The sequence below is a fragment of the Olea europaea genome, chromosome 10, assembly GCF_002742605.1.
Source record: "Olea europaea var. sylvestris chromosome 10, O_europaea_v1, whole genome shotgun sequence".
NCBI lineage: Eukaryota > Viridiplantae > Streptophyta > Magnoliopsida > Lamiales > Oleaceae > Olea > Olea europaea.
This window is the reverse complement of record NC_036246.1, coordinates 23,320,440-23,332,005: the sequence shown is the minus strand read 5'-3', so window position 1 is coordinate 23,332,005 and position 11,566 is coordinate 23,320,440. Positions and strand designations below refer to the sequence as shown.

The following is an 11,566-nucleotide window of genomic DNA, read 5'->3' as shown; positions in this document are numbered from 1 at the left end:
TCCCTTTCCTTTTATTTTTCCTTATATTTTTTTATCAAAGTTATTTGTGTTTACTCAACTTACCTATTAAATAATTATAAACATGATGCACAACTTTTAACAATCAAACCGTAACCCAAATGTTATAGAATTGAAATACTGAATTATGAAATACTAAGAGTCCGTTTGGGAGCGATTTTTCCTTCCAAAAAATTGATTTTTTGACCGTTATTTCACTATTCCAATCGTCATATTTGATTTCTTCTCTCACAGGTGAACCCCACTCTTCTCCTAACGGTCAAAAAATCAATTCTCAAAATCACTCACAAACAGATTCTAAGTAACTTAGGCTTTAGAGTAAAGTACTTATAAACACAGAATGAATAATATTATCATCAGTTTACATGGCATTGAGATCCACCGTCTACCATTAGTATCGTATGTAGATTGTGGACCTCATAATCATGGATGGATGCTAGATAGAATTACTGAAGAAAAAATATATAAATAAAAAGATGGGTGAGATTTAATGTCAAGAGAAATGCAAATTAGCCTAATAAATCAGTCCATCCAATAGTAGATTCACTATGTAGAGTCTTAAAAAATATACATCAAGACAGCATTGCAAACGAAACATAAGTCTAGGATGAGACTATACATTAAATACCACATAGCTTACTTCTTAAATGCCAAACCCTGCCTAATCTCTCTACATATAATAAATAAGAATCACAAAAATTACATTTTCTGATAACCAAACACAATAAATTGAACATTTTCTACTTCTCTACTTGGTGTTAGACTTTATACTCCAGCTGCTTTCCCTAATCTCTCTCTCAATATCTTCACTCCCATGTACCTGTATTTATAATCAAGTTGTAAGATGATATATATTTGTTAAATTTTTGTCAATAAATTTTCTCATATAAACAAGAATACAATGATCTTACCGGCCCATCATCATCACCGTGGCTTGCGGATTGGTGCCGGGGGGGCTAGCAAATGTCGAGCCATCAATAACACGAAGTCTTTCAACCCCGAATACCTTATGATCAGGGCTCACCACCTTGCCCACATGGCACCCTCCATGGTAGTGCCAAATTGTGATAACAGTGTCTTTACAAAACTGCTCTAGGGATTTTGTGTCATTGGTATGCTTAGGAATAAGATTAACATTGGCATGAACACTCATGTTTAGTATCTTTTCGATCGTCTCCTTGTCACACTTCGTGTAGTTTATGAAGTGTTTAGACTTCAAAATCTTCTCAATTATGCGTATACCGTCCACACATCGTGCTAAATCGTACGGGTGGTTGAAGTAGTTGAAGGTGACCGACGGGTTATCGTCTACATTTGTGTTGAGCAAGCTGAGTTGACCAGCTGACAGGGGCCATGCAATCTTTTCTAGGATGAATCCTCCCATAAATGTCTCGTGTGGGATGTTTCTTTTTCTTTTTATGTATTCTTGAATTGCTTCATGTGATCTTTGCTTTGGAGGAATGGTAGATAGCTGCCCTATCTGTTAACATAACAAAATGCTATTGTTTGGTAAAGTCGACTATTTAACACTAGACAGTACGAAAGAAGAAAAAGAAGCTAAAATATTGTCTATTTTAGTGTCTAATCCTATTCATTACTGTATACAAGACATACACAAAGAAACATGGTGCTCACCTCTGCAGAAACAATTCCATTGTTCCAATGAATGCTATCCATGGACTGTCCAAATCCACTGCTAGCTTCAATGTACACTCCCAACTTGGTAATTCCTACAACTTGTATTAAAGACTGTTTGATATTCCTATTTGTTGGGATATAGATTGTGTTGAGCGGGTTGTCAGCCATGCCCTTTCCAACAAATTCATTGTCAAGAACCACAGATATGTTCAATTTTTCAAGATCTGCCTTTGGACCGATCCCACTAAGCAGCAGCAGTTGAGGGCTCCCAAGTGCTCCCGATGACACGATAATTTCACTCCTTGGCCTCTTCGAAAGAAATGCTTTGTTTTGCTTCCCGTTTTCGTCTTTGAAAATGACTCCAACTGCCCGAGGTCTTTTACCTGTAATGGCATTGCATATTACCAAGATACTGATAATAAATTACACGATGAAATCTTGTTGTTTGTACTCTCTAGACCTATTAAGTAATACTTACTTGTTTTGTCAAACACAATCTTTTGGACTGTTGCGTGTACTAAAACATGGAGATTATCGGGATTTGCCGAGGCAAGGAGCTCAGCGGCGGTGTGACGCCGACCGAACCTGTCAAAAATAGTTCCACCAATTTTGGTTCCATATAGATGATCATAGGTGAATCCATTGAAAGGTGAGATTCCAACTTCTATAAGGCTGTCCCTAAATGCTCTTTGCCACGGCACAAGCTCTGGCCTATGCACAATTTGCCTCTCAACCCATGGATATGATTCATTCACCAGTTTTGCATCCCACCCTACTCTTTTAATGTAACTGGAAGTCACAAAATTCAAGTGTTAACAAGTTGGCACATATCAACCATCTTTCTAAAAATCTTGCTTGAAAATCAAAGGAAGAAGGTCAAATATTTTCTAGCATAGTTCGCATAACGAGAGACTAGAAATGACCCGATAGCCCAAAAATGGGAACAAATATCAGGCATTCTTCTACCGGTCGCTCTATATTAACCTGGGATTTGAACTCTCTAGTTGAGTACGCTCTTCCTATGTAGTAACTTACCAAGGCCTAATGCTATATTAGATATTCGAATACTATGAAAACAAGTGTACATTTGATCAAGTTACCAAGAAGTAAATGAAGTAAAATTTTCAATTGAATTTATATGGTCATGGTACAATATTGGTTTATGTTATGTGACCCATGACTAGTTAAGTGGGTCACAAGCGTCACAGGAGTATGTTGGATACAACAATATTTCATATGATAGGACACTACAATAATGAATAAGAAAATAATTGAAAAAACTATACTATCCCTCATTACGAGTGCGGACAAAATACGGAGAACGGGGTAGGCAATATGGGGAAACCAACTGGTGAGGAACGAAACTAGCCGCAGGCGGCGGCAGGGAAGAATGGTCAGGTGGCCAGGTGGGAAGATTGCGAACGGGGTTGCAAACTTTTCCCTTTCCCTTTCCCTTTCCTTTTATTTTTCCTTATATTTTTTTATCAAAGTTATTTGTGTTTACTCAACTTACCTATTAAATAATTATAAACATGATGCACAACTTTTAACAATCAAACCGTAACCCAAATGTTATAGAATTGAAATACTGAATTATGAAATACTAAGAGTCCGTTTGGGAGCGATTTTTCCTTCCAAAAAATTGATTTTTTGACCGTTATTTCACTATTCCAATCGTCATATTTGATTTCTTCTCTGGCAAATTTTCACCCAAAACATGTACACTTATATAACTCAAACTAGGAAAGAAGCAAAAATGTGGTCAGTAGGCATTTTGGAGCTGTACCTTGCGCTTGCTCTGGTGTAAAATCCTGCATTGATGCAGGTACCTCCACCCAAGATTCTAGCCCTGGAATTAATAACTCCATCGGTGGAAATAAATACTTGTGATGCAGAGGTTTGTGATGTATCGGCTAAGGAAATGTGAAAATTCTGCAAAAATGACTCTAAGTAACTTAGGCCCTGGAGTAAAGTACTTATAAACACAGAATGAATAATGTTATCATCAGTTTACATGGCATTGAGATCCACCGTCTACCATTAGTGTCGTATGTAGATTGTGGACCTCATAATCATGGATGGATGCTAGATAGAATTACTGAAGAAAAAATATATAAATAAAAAGATGGGTGAGATTTAATGTCAAGAGAAATGCAAATTAGCCTAATAAATCAGTCCATCCAATAGTAGATTCACTATGTAGAGTCTTAAAAAATATACATCAAGACAGCATTGCAAACGAAACATAAGTCTAGGATGAGACTATACATTAAATACCACATAGCTTACTTCTTAAATGCCAAACCCTGCCTAATCTCTCTACATATAATAAATAAGAATCACAAAAATTACATTTTCTGATAACGAAACACAATAAATTGAACATTTTCTACTTCTCTACTTGGTGTTAGACTTTATACTCCAGCTGCTTTCCCTAATCTCTCTCTCAATATCTTCACTCCCATGTACCTGTATTTATAATCAAGTTGTAAGATGATATATATTTGTTAAATTTTTGTCAATAAATTTTCTCATATAAACAAGAATACGATGATCTTACCGGCCCATCATCATCACCGTGGCTTGCGGATTGGTGCCGGGGGAGCTAGCAAATGTCGAGCCATCAATAACACGAAGTCTTTCAACCCCGAATACCTTATGATCAGGGCTCACCACCTTGCCCACATGGCACCCTCCGTGGTAGTGCCAAATTGTGATAACAGTGTCTTTACAAAACTGCTCTAGGGATTTTGTGTCATTGGTATGCTTAGGAATAAGATTAACATTGGCGTGAACACTCATGTTTAGTATCTTTTCGATCGTCTCCTTGTCACACTTCGTGTAGTTTATGAAGTGTTTAGACTTCAAAATCTTCTCAATTATGCGTATACCGTCCACACATCGTGCTAAATCGTACGGGTGGTTGAAGTAGTTGAAGGTGACCGACGGGTTATCGTCTACATTTGTGTTGAGCAAGCTGAGTTGACCAGCTGACAGGGGCCATGCAATCTTTTCTAGGATGAATCCTCCCATAAATGTCTCGTGTGGGATGTTTCTTTTTCTTTTTATGTATTCTTGAATTGCTTCATGTGATCTTTGCTTTGGAGGAATGGTAGATAGCTGCCCTATCTGTTAACATAACAAAATGCTATTGTTTGGTAAAGTCGACTATTTAACACTAGACAGTACGAAAGAAGAAAAAGAAGCTAAAATATTGTCTATTTTAGTGTCTAATCCTATTCATTACTGTATACAAGACATACACAAAGAAACATGGTGCTCACCTCTGCAGAAACAATTCCATTGTTCCAATGAATGCTATCCATGGACTGTCCAAATCCACTGCTAGCTTCAATGTACACTCCCAACTTGGTAATTCCTACAACTTGTATTAAAGACTGTTTGATATTCCTATTTGTTGGGATATAGATTGTGTTGAGCGGGTTGTCAGCCATGCCCTTTCCAACAAATTCATTGTCAAGAACCACAGATATGTTCAATTTTTCAAGATCTGCCTTTGGACCGATCCCACTAAGCAGCAGCAGTTGAGGGCTCCCAAGTGCTCCCGATGACACGATAATTTCACTCCTTGGCCTCTTCGAAAGAAATGCTTTGTTTTGCTTCCCGTTTTCGTCTTTGAAAATGACTCCAACTGCCCGAGGTCTTTTACCTGTAATGGCATTGCATATTACCAAGATACTGATAATAAATTACACGATGAAATCTTGTTGTTTGTACTCTCTAGACCTATTAAGTAATACTTACTTGTTTTGTCAAACACAATCTTTTGGACTGTTGCGTGTACTAAAACATGGAGATTATCGGGATTTGCCGAGGCAAGGAGCTCAGCGGCGGTGTGACGCCGACCGAACCTGTCAAAAATAGTTCCACCAATTTTGGTTCCATATAGATGATCATAGGTGAATCCATTGAAAGGTGAGATTCCAACTTCTATAAGGCTGTCCCTAAATGCTCTTTGCCACGGCACAAGCTCTGGCCTATGCACAATTTGCCTCTCAACCCATGGATATGATTCATTCACCAGTTTTGCATCCCACCCTACTCTTTTAATGTAACTGGAAGTCACAAAATTCAAGTGTTAACAAGTTGGCACATATCAACCATCTTTCTAAAAATCTTGCTTGAAAATCAAAGGAAGAAGGTCAAATATTTTGTAGCATAGTTCGCATAACGAGAGACTAGAAATGACCCGATAGCCCAAAAATGGGAATAAATATCAGGCATTCTTCTACCGGTCGCTCTATATTAACCTGGGATTTGAACTCTCCAGTTGAGTACGCTCTTCCTATGTAGTAACTTACCAAGGCCTAATGCTATATTAGATATTCGAATACTATGAAAACAAGTGTACAATAATATTAGCCATATAGTAAGTACTTTTTAAAAGAAAAGAATTGAATTGAATTGAATGCCATATATGAGAAGTTATGGTGCGTAGGTAAGGTACAACTTCTTTTGTTGTTTAGATGTACGGATATTGTCATGTATTTAAATCAAGAGGACCACACCAAGTATTTATTACCAAAGCAAGAACATAACAACCAACAAAAACAAAAATGACAGCATACAATGGCAACTTACAAGAAAATGAACATAAAATCATGTTCATAATATTGTTTAGTCTGTCTAGAACTGTTTACTAAACACGTTGTAGTAGTCCATGAACAGAGCCATAGCGATTATCTACTAGTTTAAATCTTAATTTGGTCTAATTAGCAACCATTTGTTCAATGCCCACATTCTTAATCTCAAATAGCATTCAAGATCCTACATTTTTATCTCAATATCTAGTAAATCACTAAACGAAGGTAAATTCTCTTTCCATTCGTCTAAAACTAGTATAAACACCCAATTACTACGCAAATTTTCGCCCAAAACATGTACACTTATATAACTCAAACTAGGAAAGAAGCAAAAATGTGGTCAGTAGGCATTTTGAAGCTGTACCTTGCGCTTGCTCTGGTGTAAAATCCTGCATTGATGCAGGTACCTCCACCCAAGATTCTAGCCCTGGAATTAATAACTCCATCGGTGGAAATAAATACTTGTGATGCAGAGGTTTGTGATGTATCGGCTAAGGAAATGTGAAAATTCTGCAAAAATGATACATTTCCATTGGCAAAAGGGGTTCCGCCTCTTTCGAGTAATAGTACGCTGAAGTTTTGCGATAGGGTGGCCGCGAGTGGGCAGCCGGCCGTGCCACCGCCGATGATTATGTAGTCATAGGTCTTACTTGCGCCTCTGGACTCGGCTGCGGATGGCGGTTCGGTGAATGAGCTTGCTGGTCTTATGAAAGGGTATCGATACTGTCCTGGATGTTCATAAGCTGCATGGAAATGATTTTCAAGTTGGTAAAAAGTCTGTTGGACAAACATGCATGCAATCTAATTGTGGAAAAAAGAAAAAAATATATATATCAAAATAAAATTCAGAGACAGGACCGGCCTCGAAAGTTTGAAGTCTTGCCAACTTTATATGGGGCAATAGTCAAATTTGGCCCTCATCTATACGGGGCCAAACCTACGCCACCTATTGTCATGCCGGAGAGAGGTGGGTGCGTCCCATGTAATTTTATTTTCAAAGGCTTCCCATGTAAAATTAGTTTAAGGCCCTAAAAATCTCAACACCACACCTGACGGCCGCCTATAGTAGGGGGCCACAGAGAGGAAGACAGGCAAAGCAACAGATTGAGAGAGAGAGAGAGAGAGTCTGAAAGACAAAGTATTGAAGAAAGACGCACCTTGAGAGAGAGCAAAAGTGTTGATCCATAGAATTAAAGAGAGCAAGATTTTGAATTTCATAAGAATTTCTGCTGCACCACCAACCAAAGCCATTGAGAGACAGACAGAAAATCGCACACTCACAAATCCCCTATAAACTTCTGCAGATTTTCTTGATATGGTTACCTCTGATTGGCCTTTTTCTCTGTGTATTCTTCCCAATTATATAATACTATATAATGTACATGAGAGAAATTAATAAGAAAATTCCAGAATATAACAATATAATTTGGAATGACTATTGGTAAGTCTTACAAGTAATAAATGCCACATAAATTATCAACTGAGAATACCATTAAATATAGAAATGAATGTCACAGTTGAAGAGATAATGAATGCATGCGCCTCTGTTTAATGAATTTTTACTATTTTCATAGCATCCAACAACTACGTGGACGATATACAGCTAGCTAGCTCACTTTTCCAGCCTGCATTCTGTGCATTTTCAGCTTCTCCTTCGTTTAATGGTCTCTTCACAGTTTCGGCCACCATTAATAGAAACCCGCTCAGGTCTGTACCAAGTAGATAACTGCATATAACTATTATTATATCTCTTTATCAACCATCAACAACCCCACAAAATTGTGAATTGTGTATGCACGGTCGAGCTGGATGGCAGCAACAGGGGTGGCAATGGGCTCGTGAGAGCTCAATCCATGGGCCACTCGGCCCGCATTAAACCGGCTTAGTATATATATAGCACACATTGGGCAAAGCTTAAATATTACTTTAAGATAGTCAAACATATTTTATATGCTCATATTTCGACACACAATTTATCATCTGCTTATTATATGCACATTTCATGAAATTCATAGTTTATAAGCACTTAAAACCATTATTAATTATTGTCGTACCCATTGTACAAAACATGATCTTATTCTCAAATATAACACTCTATCAAGGCAGATACAGCACCTAGCGAGCCCCCGCGGCCGCCGGTGCTGAATCCGCCAAAAGCAATTTTTTTGTTGATGATAGATAAAAGTTTTATATTATGTATCTAATAATCCATTATCTTCAACAACCTTTCTTGTGGCTCTGTTAAAGTTTCACAACCAAATTGGACATCTTGGTTTCGAATCAAGAGGGCGTTATTGCTCCTTTATTTTCTTTTTAATTACTACTACTTTTTTTAGCCATATTGTACTTACATAGACTTTTATTCGTTACATTACCGAAAAAGAAATAAAGGGGATTTTTTTCTTAGGGGTTGATTGATGATTGAGTATTATTTGTTCGTTCTATATGCATTTTTATTTTCATTTATCTACCCATCTTTTGCGAAGTTTTTTTGACATTTAAATTTGAAATTAAAACGAGAAAAATTAGAATTTTTGCTTAATATTTTTATCTCTCAGATAAAAATATCTCACAAATAAGCAAATAAGAAAGAGCAATTTATAGTGTTATTTTTCTATTTCAACAATTTTTACTAAAACTAATGCAAGAGTGGGGATTCAAACCTGTGACCCCTTCTCTAATATTATTAAAGCCTTGACCTTCATTTGCATGCATTGAATTGTGACACTAATTCCAACAAACAAATATATGTTCAAGTTTAGTGCAATTAGAAGGATACAAACTCCTGACCATAATTTGAAGCTTACAACGCTTGGCCGCTATGTCACGCCCCCCATTTGGTAGAAATGCATAGCAGAAAATATATGTTCATTTTTAGCAAAAATATAACTTGTTATATTTAATTTTAAATATTTTATAGTGACCAACGATCAACCGGCCCCCGTACTCACTCCAAATCCTGGATTCGCTCCTGATCAAGGGTGGAAGATACAATGCTAACACTTGTTGCATGTTGAAGATGAAGATAATACAAAAGGAAAATTCCCTAAGTACGGGAATTCTTTCACAGAATCTCAAAAAGTCTAGTTGTGGCAGCACCTGATTTGCAAAGAGTTTTAATTTTATTTTTTATTTTTTTTTTCCTTTTATTATATGCCAACGAATTTATGCCTTGTGGAATCCTGTAAAATTTCTGTGAAAATTTCCCTTTACCCGTAGCATTATTCAATTCAAAATTAATTATTATAAGCTGGTTAATGTTATATGTATCAACATAAACTTTACTAATCATGCTAGAGATTTAATTAATTTCTTTTATTCTAGAAAAAAACAATTCCTATAAATAATGTAAGGTCAAGGCCATGCTTCTATGTTGTGTTCCAAGTTGAAGTTCCACATGAAAATTATTAAAGATTTATATTAAAAATATGCCTGCAGATTTAAAAAAGACATCCTTGGCTTTGATCTGGATCTACATTGAATACATTGGGACCTGCCCACAATCACTTCCATAGAGACAAATGCACATCAAAAGTTGCTGGAATTTACTTTACAGTGCTTCCAACATAAAAATAAATCCTCTTGTTTGATTATCATAAGCACACAGTCGTTAGTATTATGGACGTGTCAAGGATAGTGGATTGGACTGGACTGGACTGGACTCTACGGTATTAAAGATTTTAAACAATTTATAAATTTTTATTCCTTAATTTTGTTCATTATGTTTAATTTAACGTACAAAATATTTCAGATTACGTCTTTATGATTGGTATATTTTCTTACTAATATTGTCATTCAAAATCACAAAGTGGGTCATTGACAAAATGAAAAAAGTTTGCATTGGGACATTAATTTATGTTTCCAAATTCATGTTAGCATGGGGACATCGTGCAAGTTTTGTAATATAAAGATTTAAAGACAATTAATTTTTAATTCTCTTGAACATGAGATCGTTTTTTCAAGCCTGCTATATGTATAGAAAAATTATGTCAGAATTTAGCTAGAATACACTTGACGGATTTTTGTTGGACAATGGCAAAGAAAAATAAGGCAAACCAACGATAGCATCTAGTGAAATTCTGGCATAATTGCTTCTTTACAAGCAGATAAATTCCTTTTTTTCCCCTTAGTTTAATGATTATAATTCCTTCATTCAAATCATTTTCTAGCAACTTGATATGTTTACATATTGTTGAGCGATCTACATGAACCTATTTAATTAAAAAATATACAACGATATCTAACTTTTAGCCATTGATGAGGATTTTTTCCTATATATATTAAATAATTCGTAACTTGTGTAACAAAGCACGGCTCTGGAGGCAGTTTGAAGTTATTTTTGAGTAGGTTGAGGTAAACCTTATTAAGTTTGGCATGGAGTGACAAAATATGAGTCGTGACCAACTACAAACTACTTGACATGTCTATAGATATGGCCTTTGTGGTTGTCAATCGGTCGAAAACTCAGATGAAACCACACAGCCATTTCTTTTCAATTCCCCGCCAAATTTTCTATGTCCTCTAACATATAAATCCTTACCAACCAATCTGACGAGAAAAATACAAAAAATAAATAGCATAATTAATTCAACCTGTATAGCACTGGACCTACCAAAATCAGGGGTTAAAAAATATGAATAAAATAATATAAAATAAAGCAATCTCATAGCACAAACATTTTAATTGGTACGTTTAACACGTCTGCTAGATATTTTTCATCATTTTGCATATATTTATTTTTTGTTTTCCGAATGATAAAGAGAATTTTATTTTCGAAAGTCTTTGAATAGGTGCGTCTGTTCGTTTTTTACAGTTACTTCCAATAGATGTATTCTTCATTTTAAGGGACACACCTATTCAAACGGTTGCCTCAATTTCTATAAATTCTGAGCAAATTCTCGTTTGCAAGACACATTAAAAATAATCTTCTTTCTTTCTCTTGCCATCATTAGTTCTTTTTTGAATGTCTTCTTAATTTGATCAAACAGTCACAATTTGAATCAAACTCCTCTATTGTATCTTGAGAGAGGTTTTCTATCATACCTCAGTCGTGACTTCGTTGGATAGGGGAGAAACATCTCTTAAAAGATAACGTTTTTCGTGCCTTGAAATTCATTAAGTTTTCAGATTTTCCTACATTTTTCTCAACAACGTCTACTTTCATGCTTCAACTTACATCTAAAAGATTAATTTTTTTGCACAAATGCTCAACAAAATCTCATAAAATTTTAAGTAATTAGAATAAGACTGCTTGTGCATTTTAAGTTGGTCACAAAAATTGAACCCAAAAAATAAATAAATAAATA

At 35.8% G+C, this 11,566-nt stretch overlaps 2 protein-coding genes across 2 annotated transcripts; both read right to left on the bottom strand.

The window, feature by feature from the left end:
• Positions 1-504: 504 nt before the first annotated feature.
• Positions 505-3,697, bottom strand: LOC111400421 (protein HOTHEAD-like). The gene is made up of 6 exons (XM_023027841.1): positions 3,671-3,697; positions 3,443-3,618; positions 2,135-2,445; positions 1,654-2,039; positions 930-1,498; positions 505-838 (listed from the first exon to the last, which is right to left on the bottom strand). Exons 1-6 carry the CDS (start codon positions 3,695-3,697, stop codon positions 784-786), a joined length of 1,524 nt encoding a protein of 507 aa, XP_022883609.1. The 3' UTR covers positions 505-783.
• Positions 3,698-3,791: 94 nt separating this feature from the next.
• On the bottom strand, positions 3,792-7,884 carry LOC111401557 (protein HOTHEAD-like). The gene is made up of 6 exons (XM_023029344.1): positions 7,418-7,884; positions 6,625-7,003; positions 5,422-5,732; positions 4,941-5,326; positions 4,217-4,785; positions 3,792-4,125 (listed from the first exon to the last, which is right to left on the bottom strand). Exons 1-6 carry the CDS (start codon positions 7,509-7,511, stop codon positions 4,071-4,073), a joined length of 1,794 nt encoding a protein of 597 aa, XP_022885112.1. The 5' UTR covers positions 7,512-7,884; the 3' UTR covers positions 3,792-4,070.
• Between the last annotated feature and the right edge of the window lie 3,682 nt (positions 7,885-11,566).

Excerpts from the sequence above, each read along its gene's own strand:
- LOC111401557 (XM_023029344.1), bottom strand. The coding sequence starts at position 7,511 with ATGGCTTTGGTTGGTGGTGCAGCAGAAATTCTTATGAAATTCAAAATC. Across the intron at positions 5,327-5,421 it reads GATTGTGTTTGACAAAACAA|GTAAAAGACCTCGGGCAGTT; the intron begins GTAAGTATTACT and ends ATGCCATTACAG. Across the intron at positions 4,786-4,940 it reads ATGGAATTGTTTCTGCAGAG|ATAGGGCAGCTATCTACCAT; the intron begins GTGAGCACCATG and ends TTATGTTAACAG.
- LOC111400421 (XM_023027841.1), bottom strand. The coding sequence starts at position 3,697 with ATGGTAGACGGTGGATCTCAATGCCAT. Across the intron at positions 1,499-1,653 it reads ATGGAATTGTTTCTGCAGAG|ATAGGGCAGCTATCTACCAT; the intron begins GTGAGCACCATG and ends TTATGTTAACAG. Across the intron at positions 839-929 it reads ACGGTGATGATGATGGGCCG|GTACATGGGAGTGAAGATAT; the intron begins GTAAGATCATTG and ends TTATAAATACAG.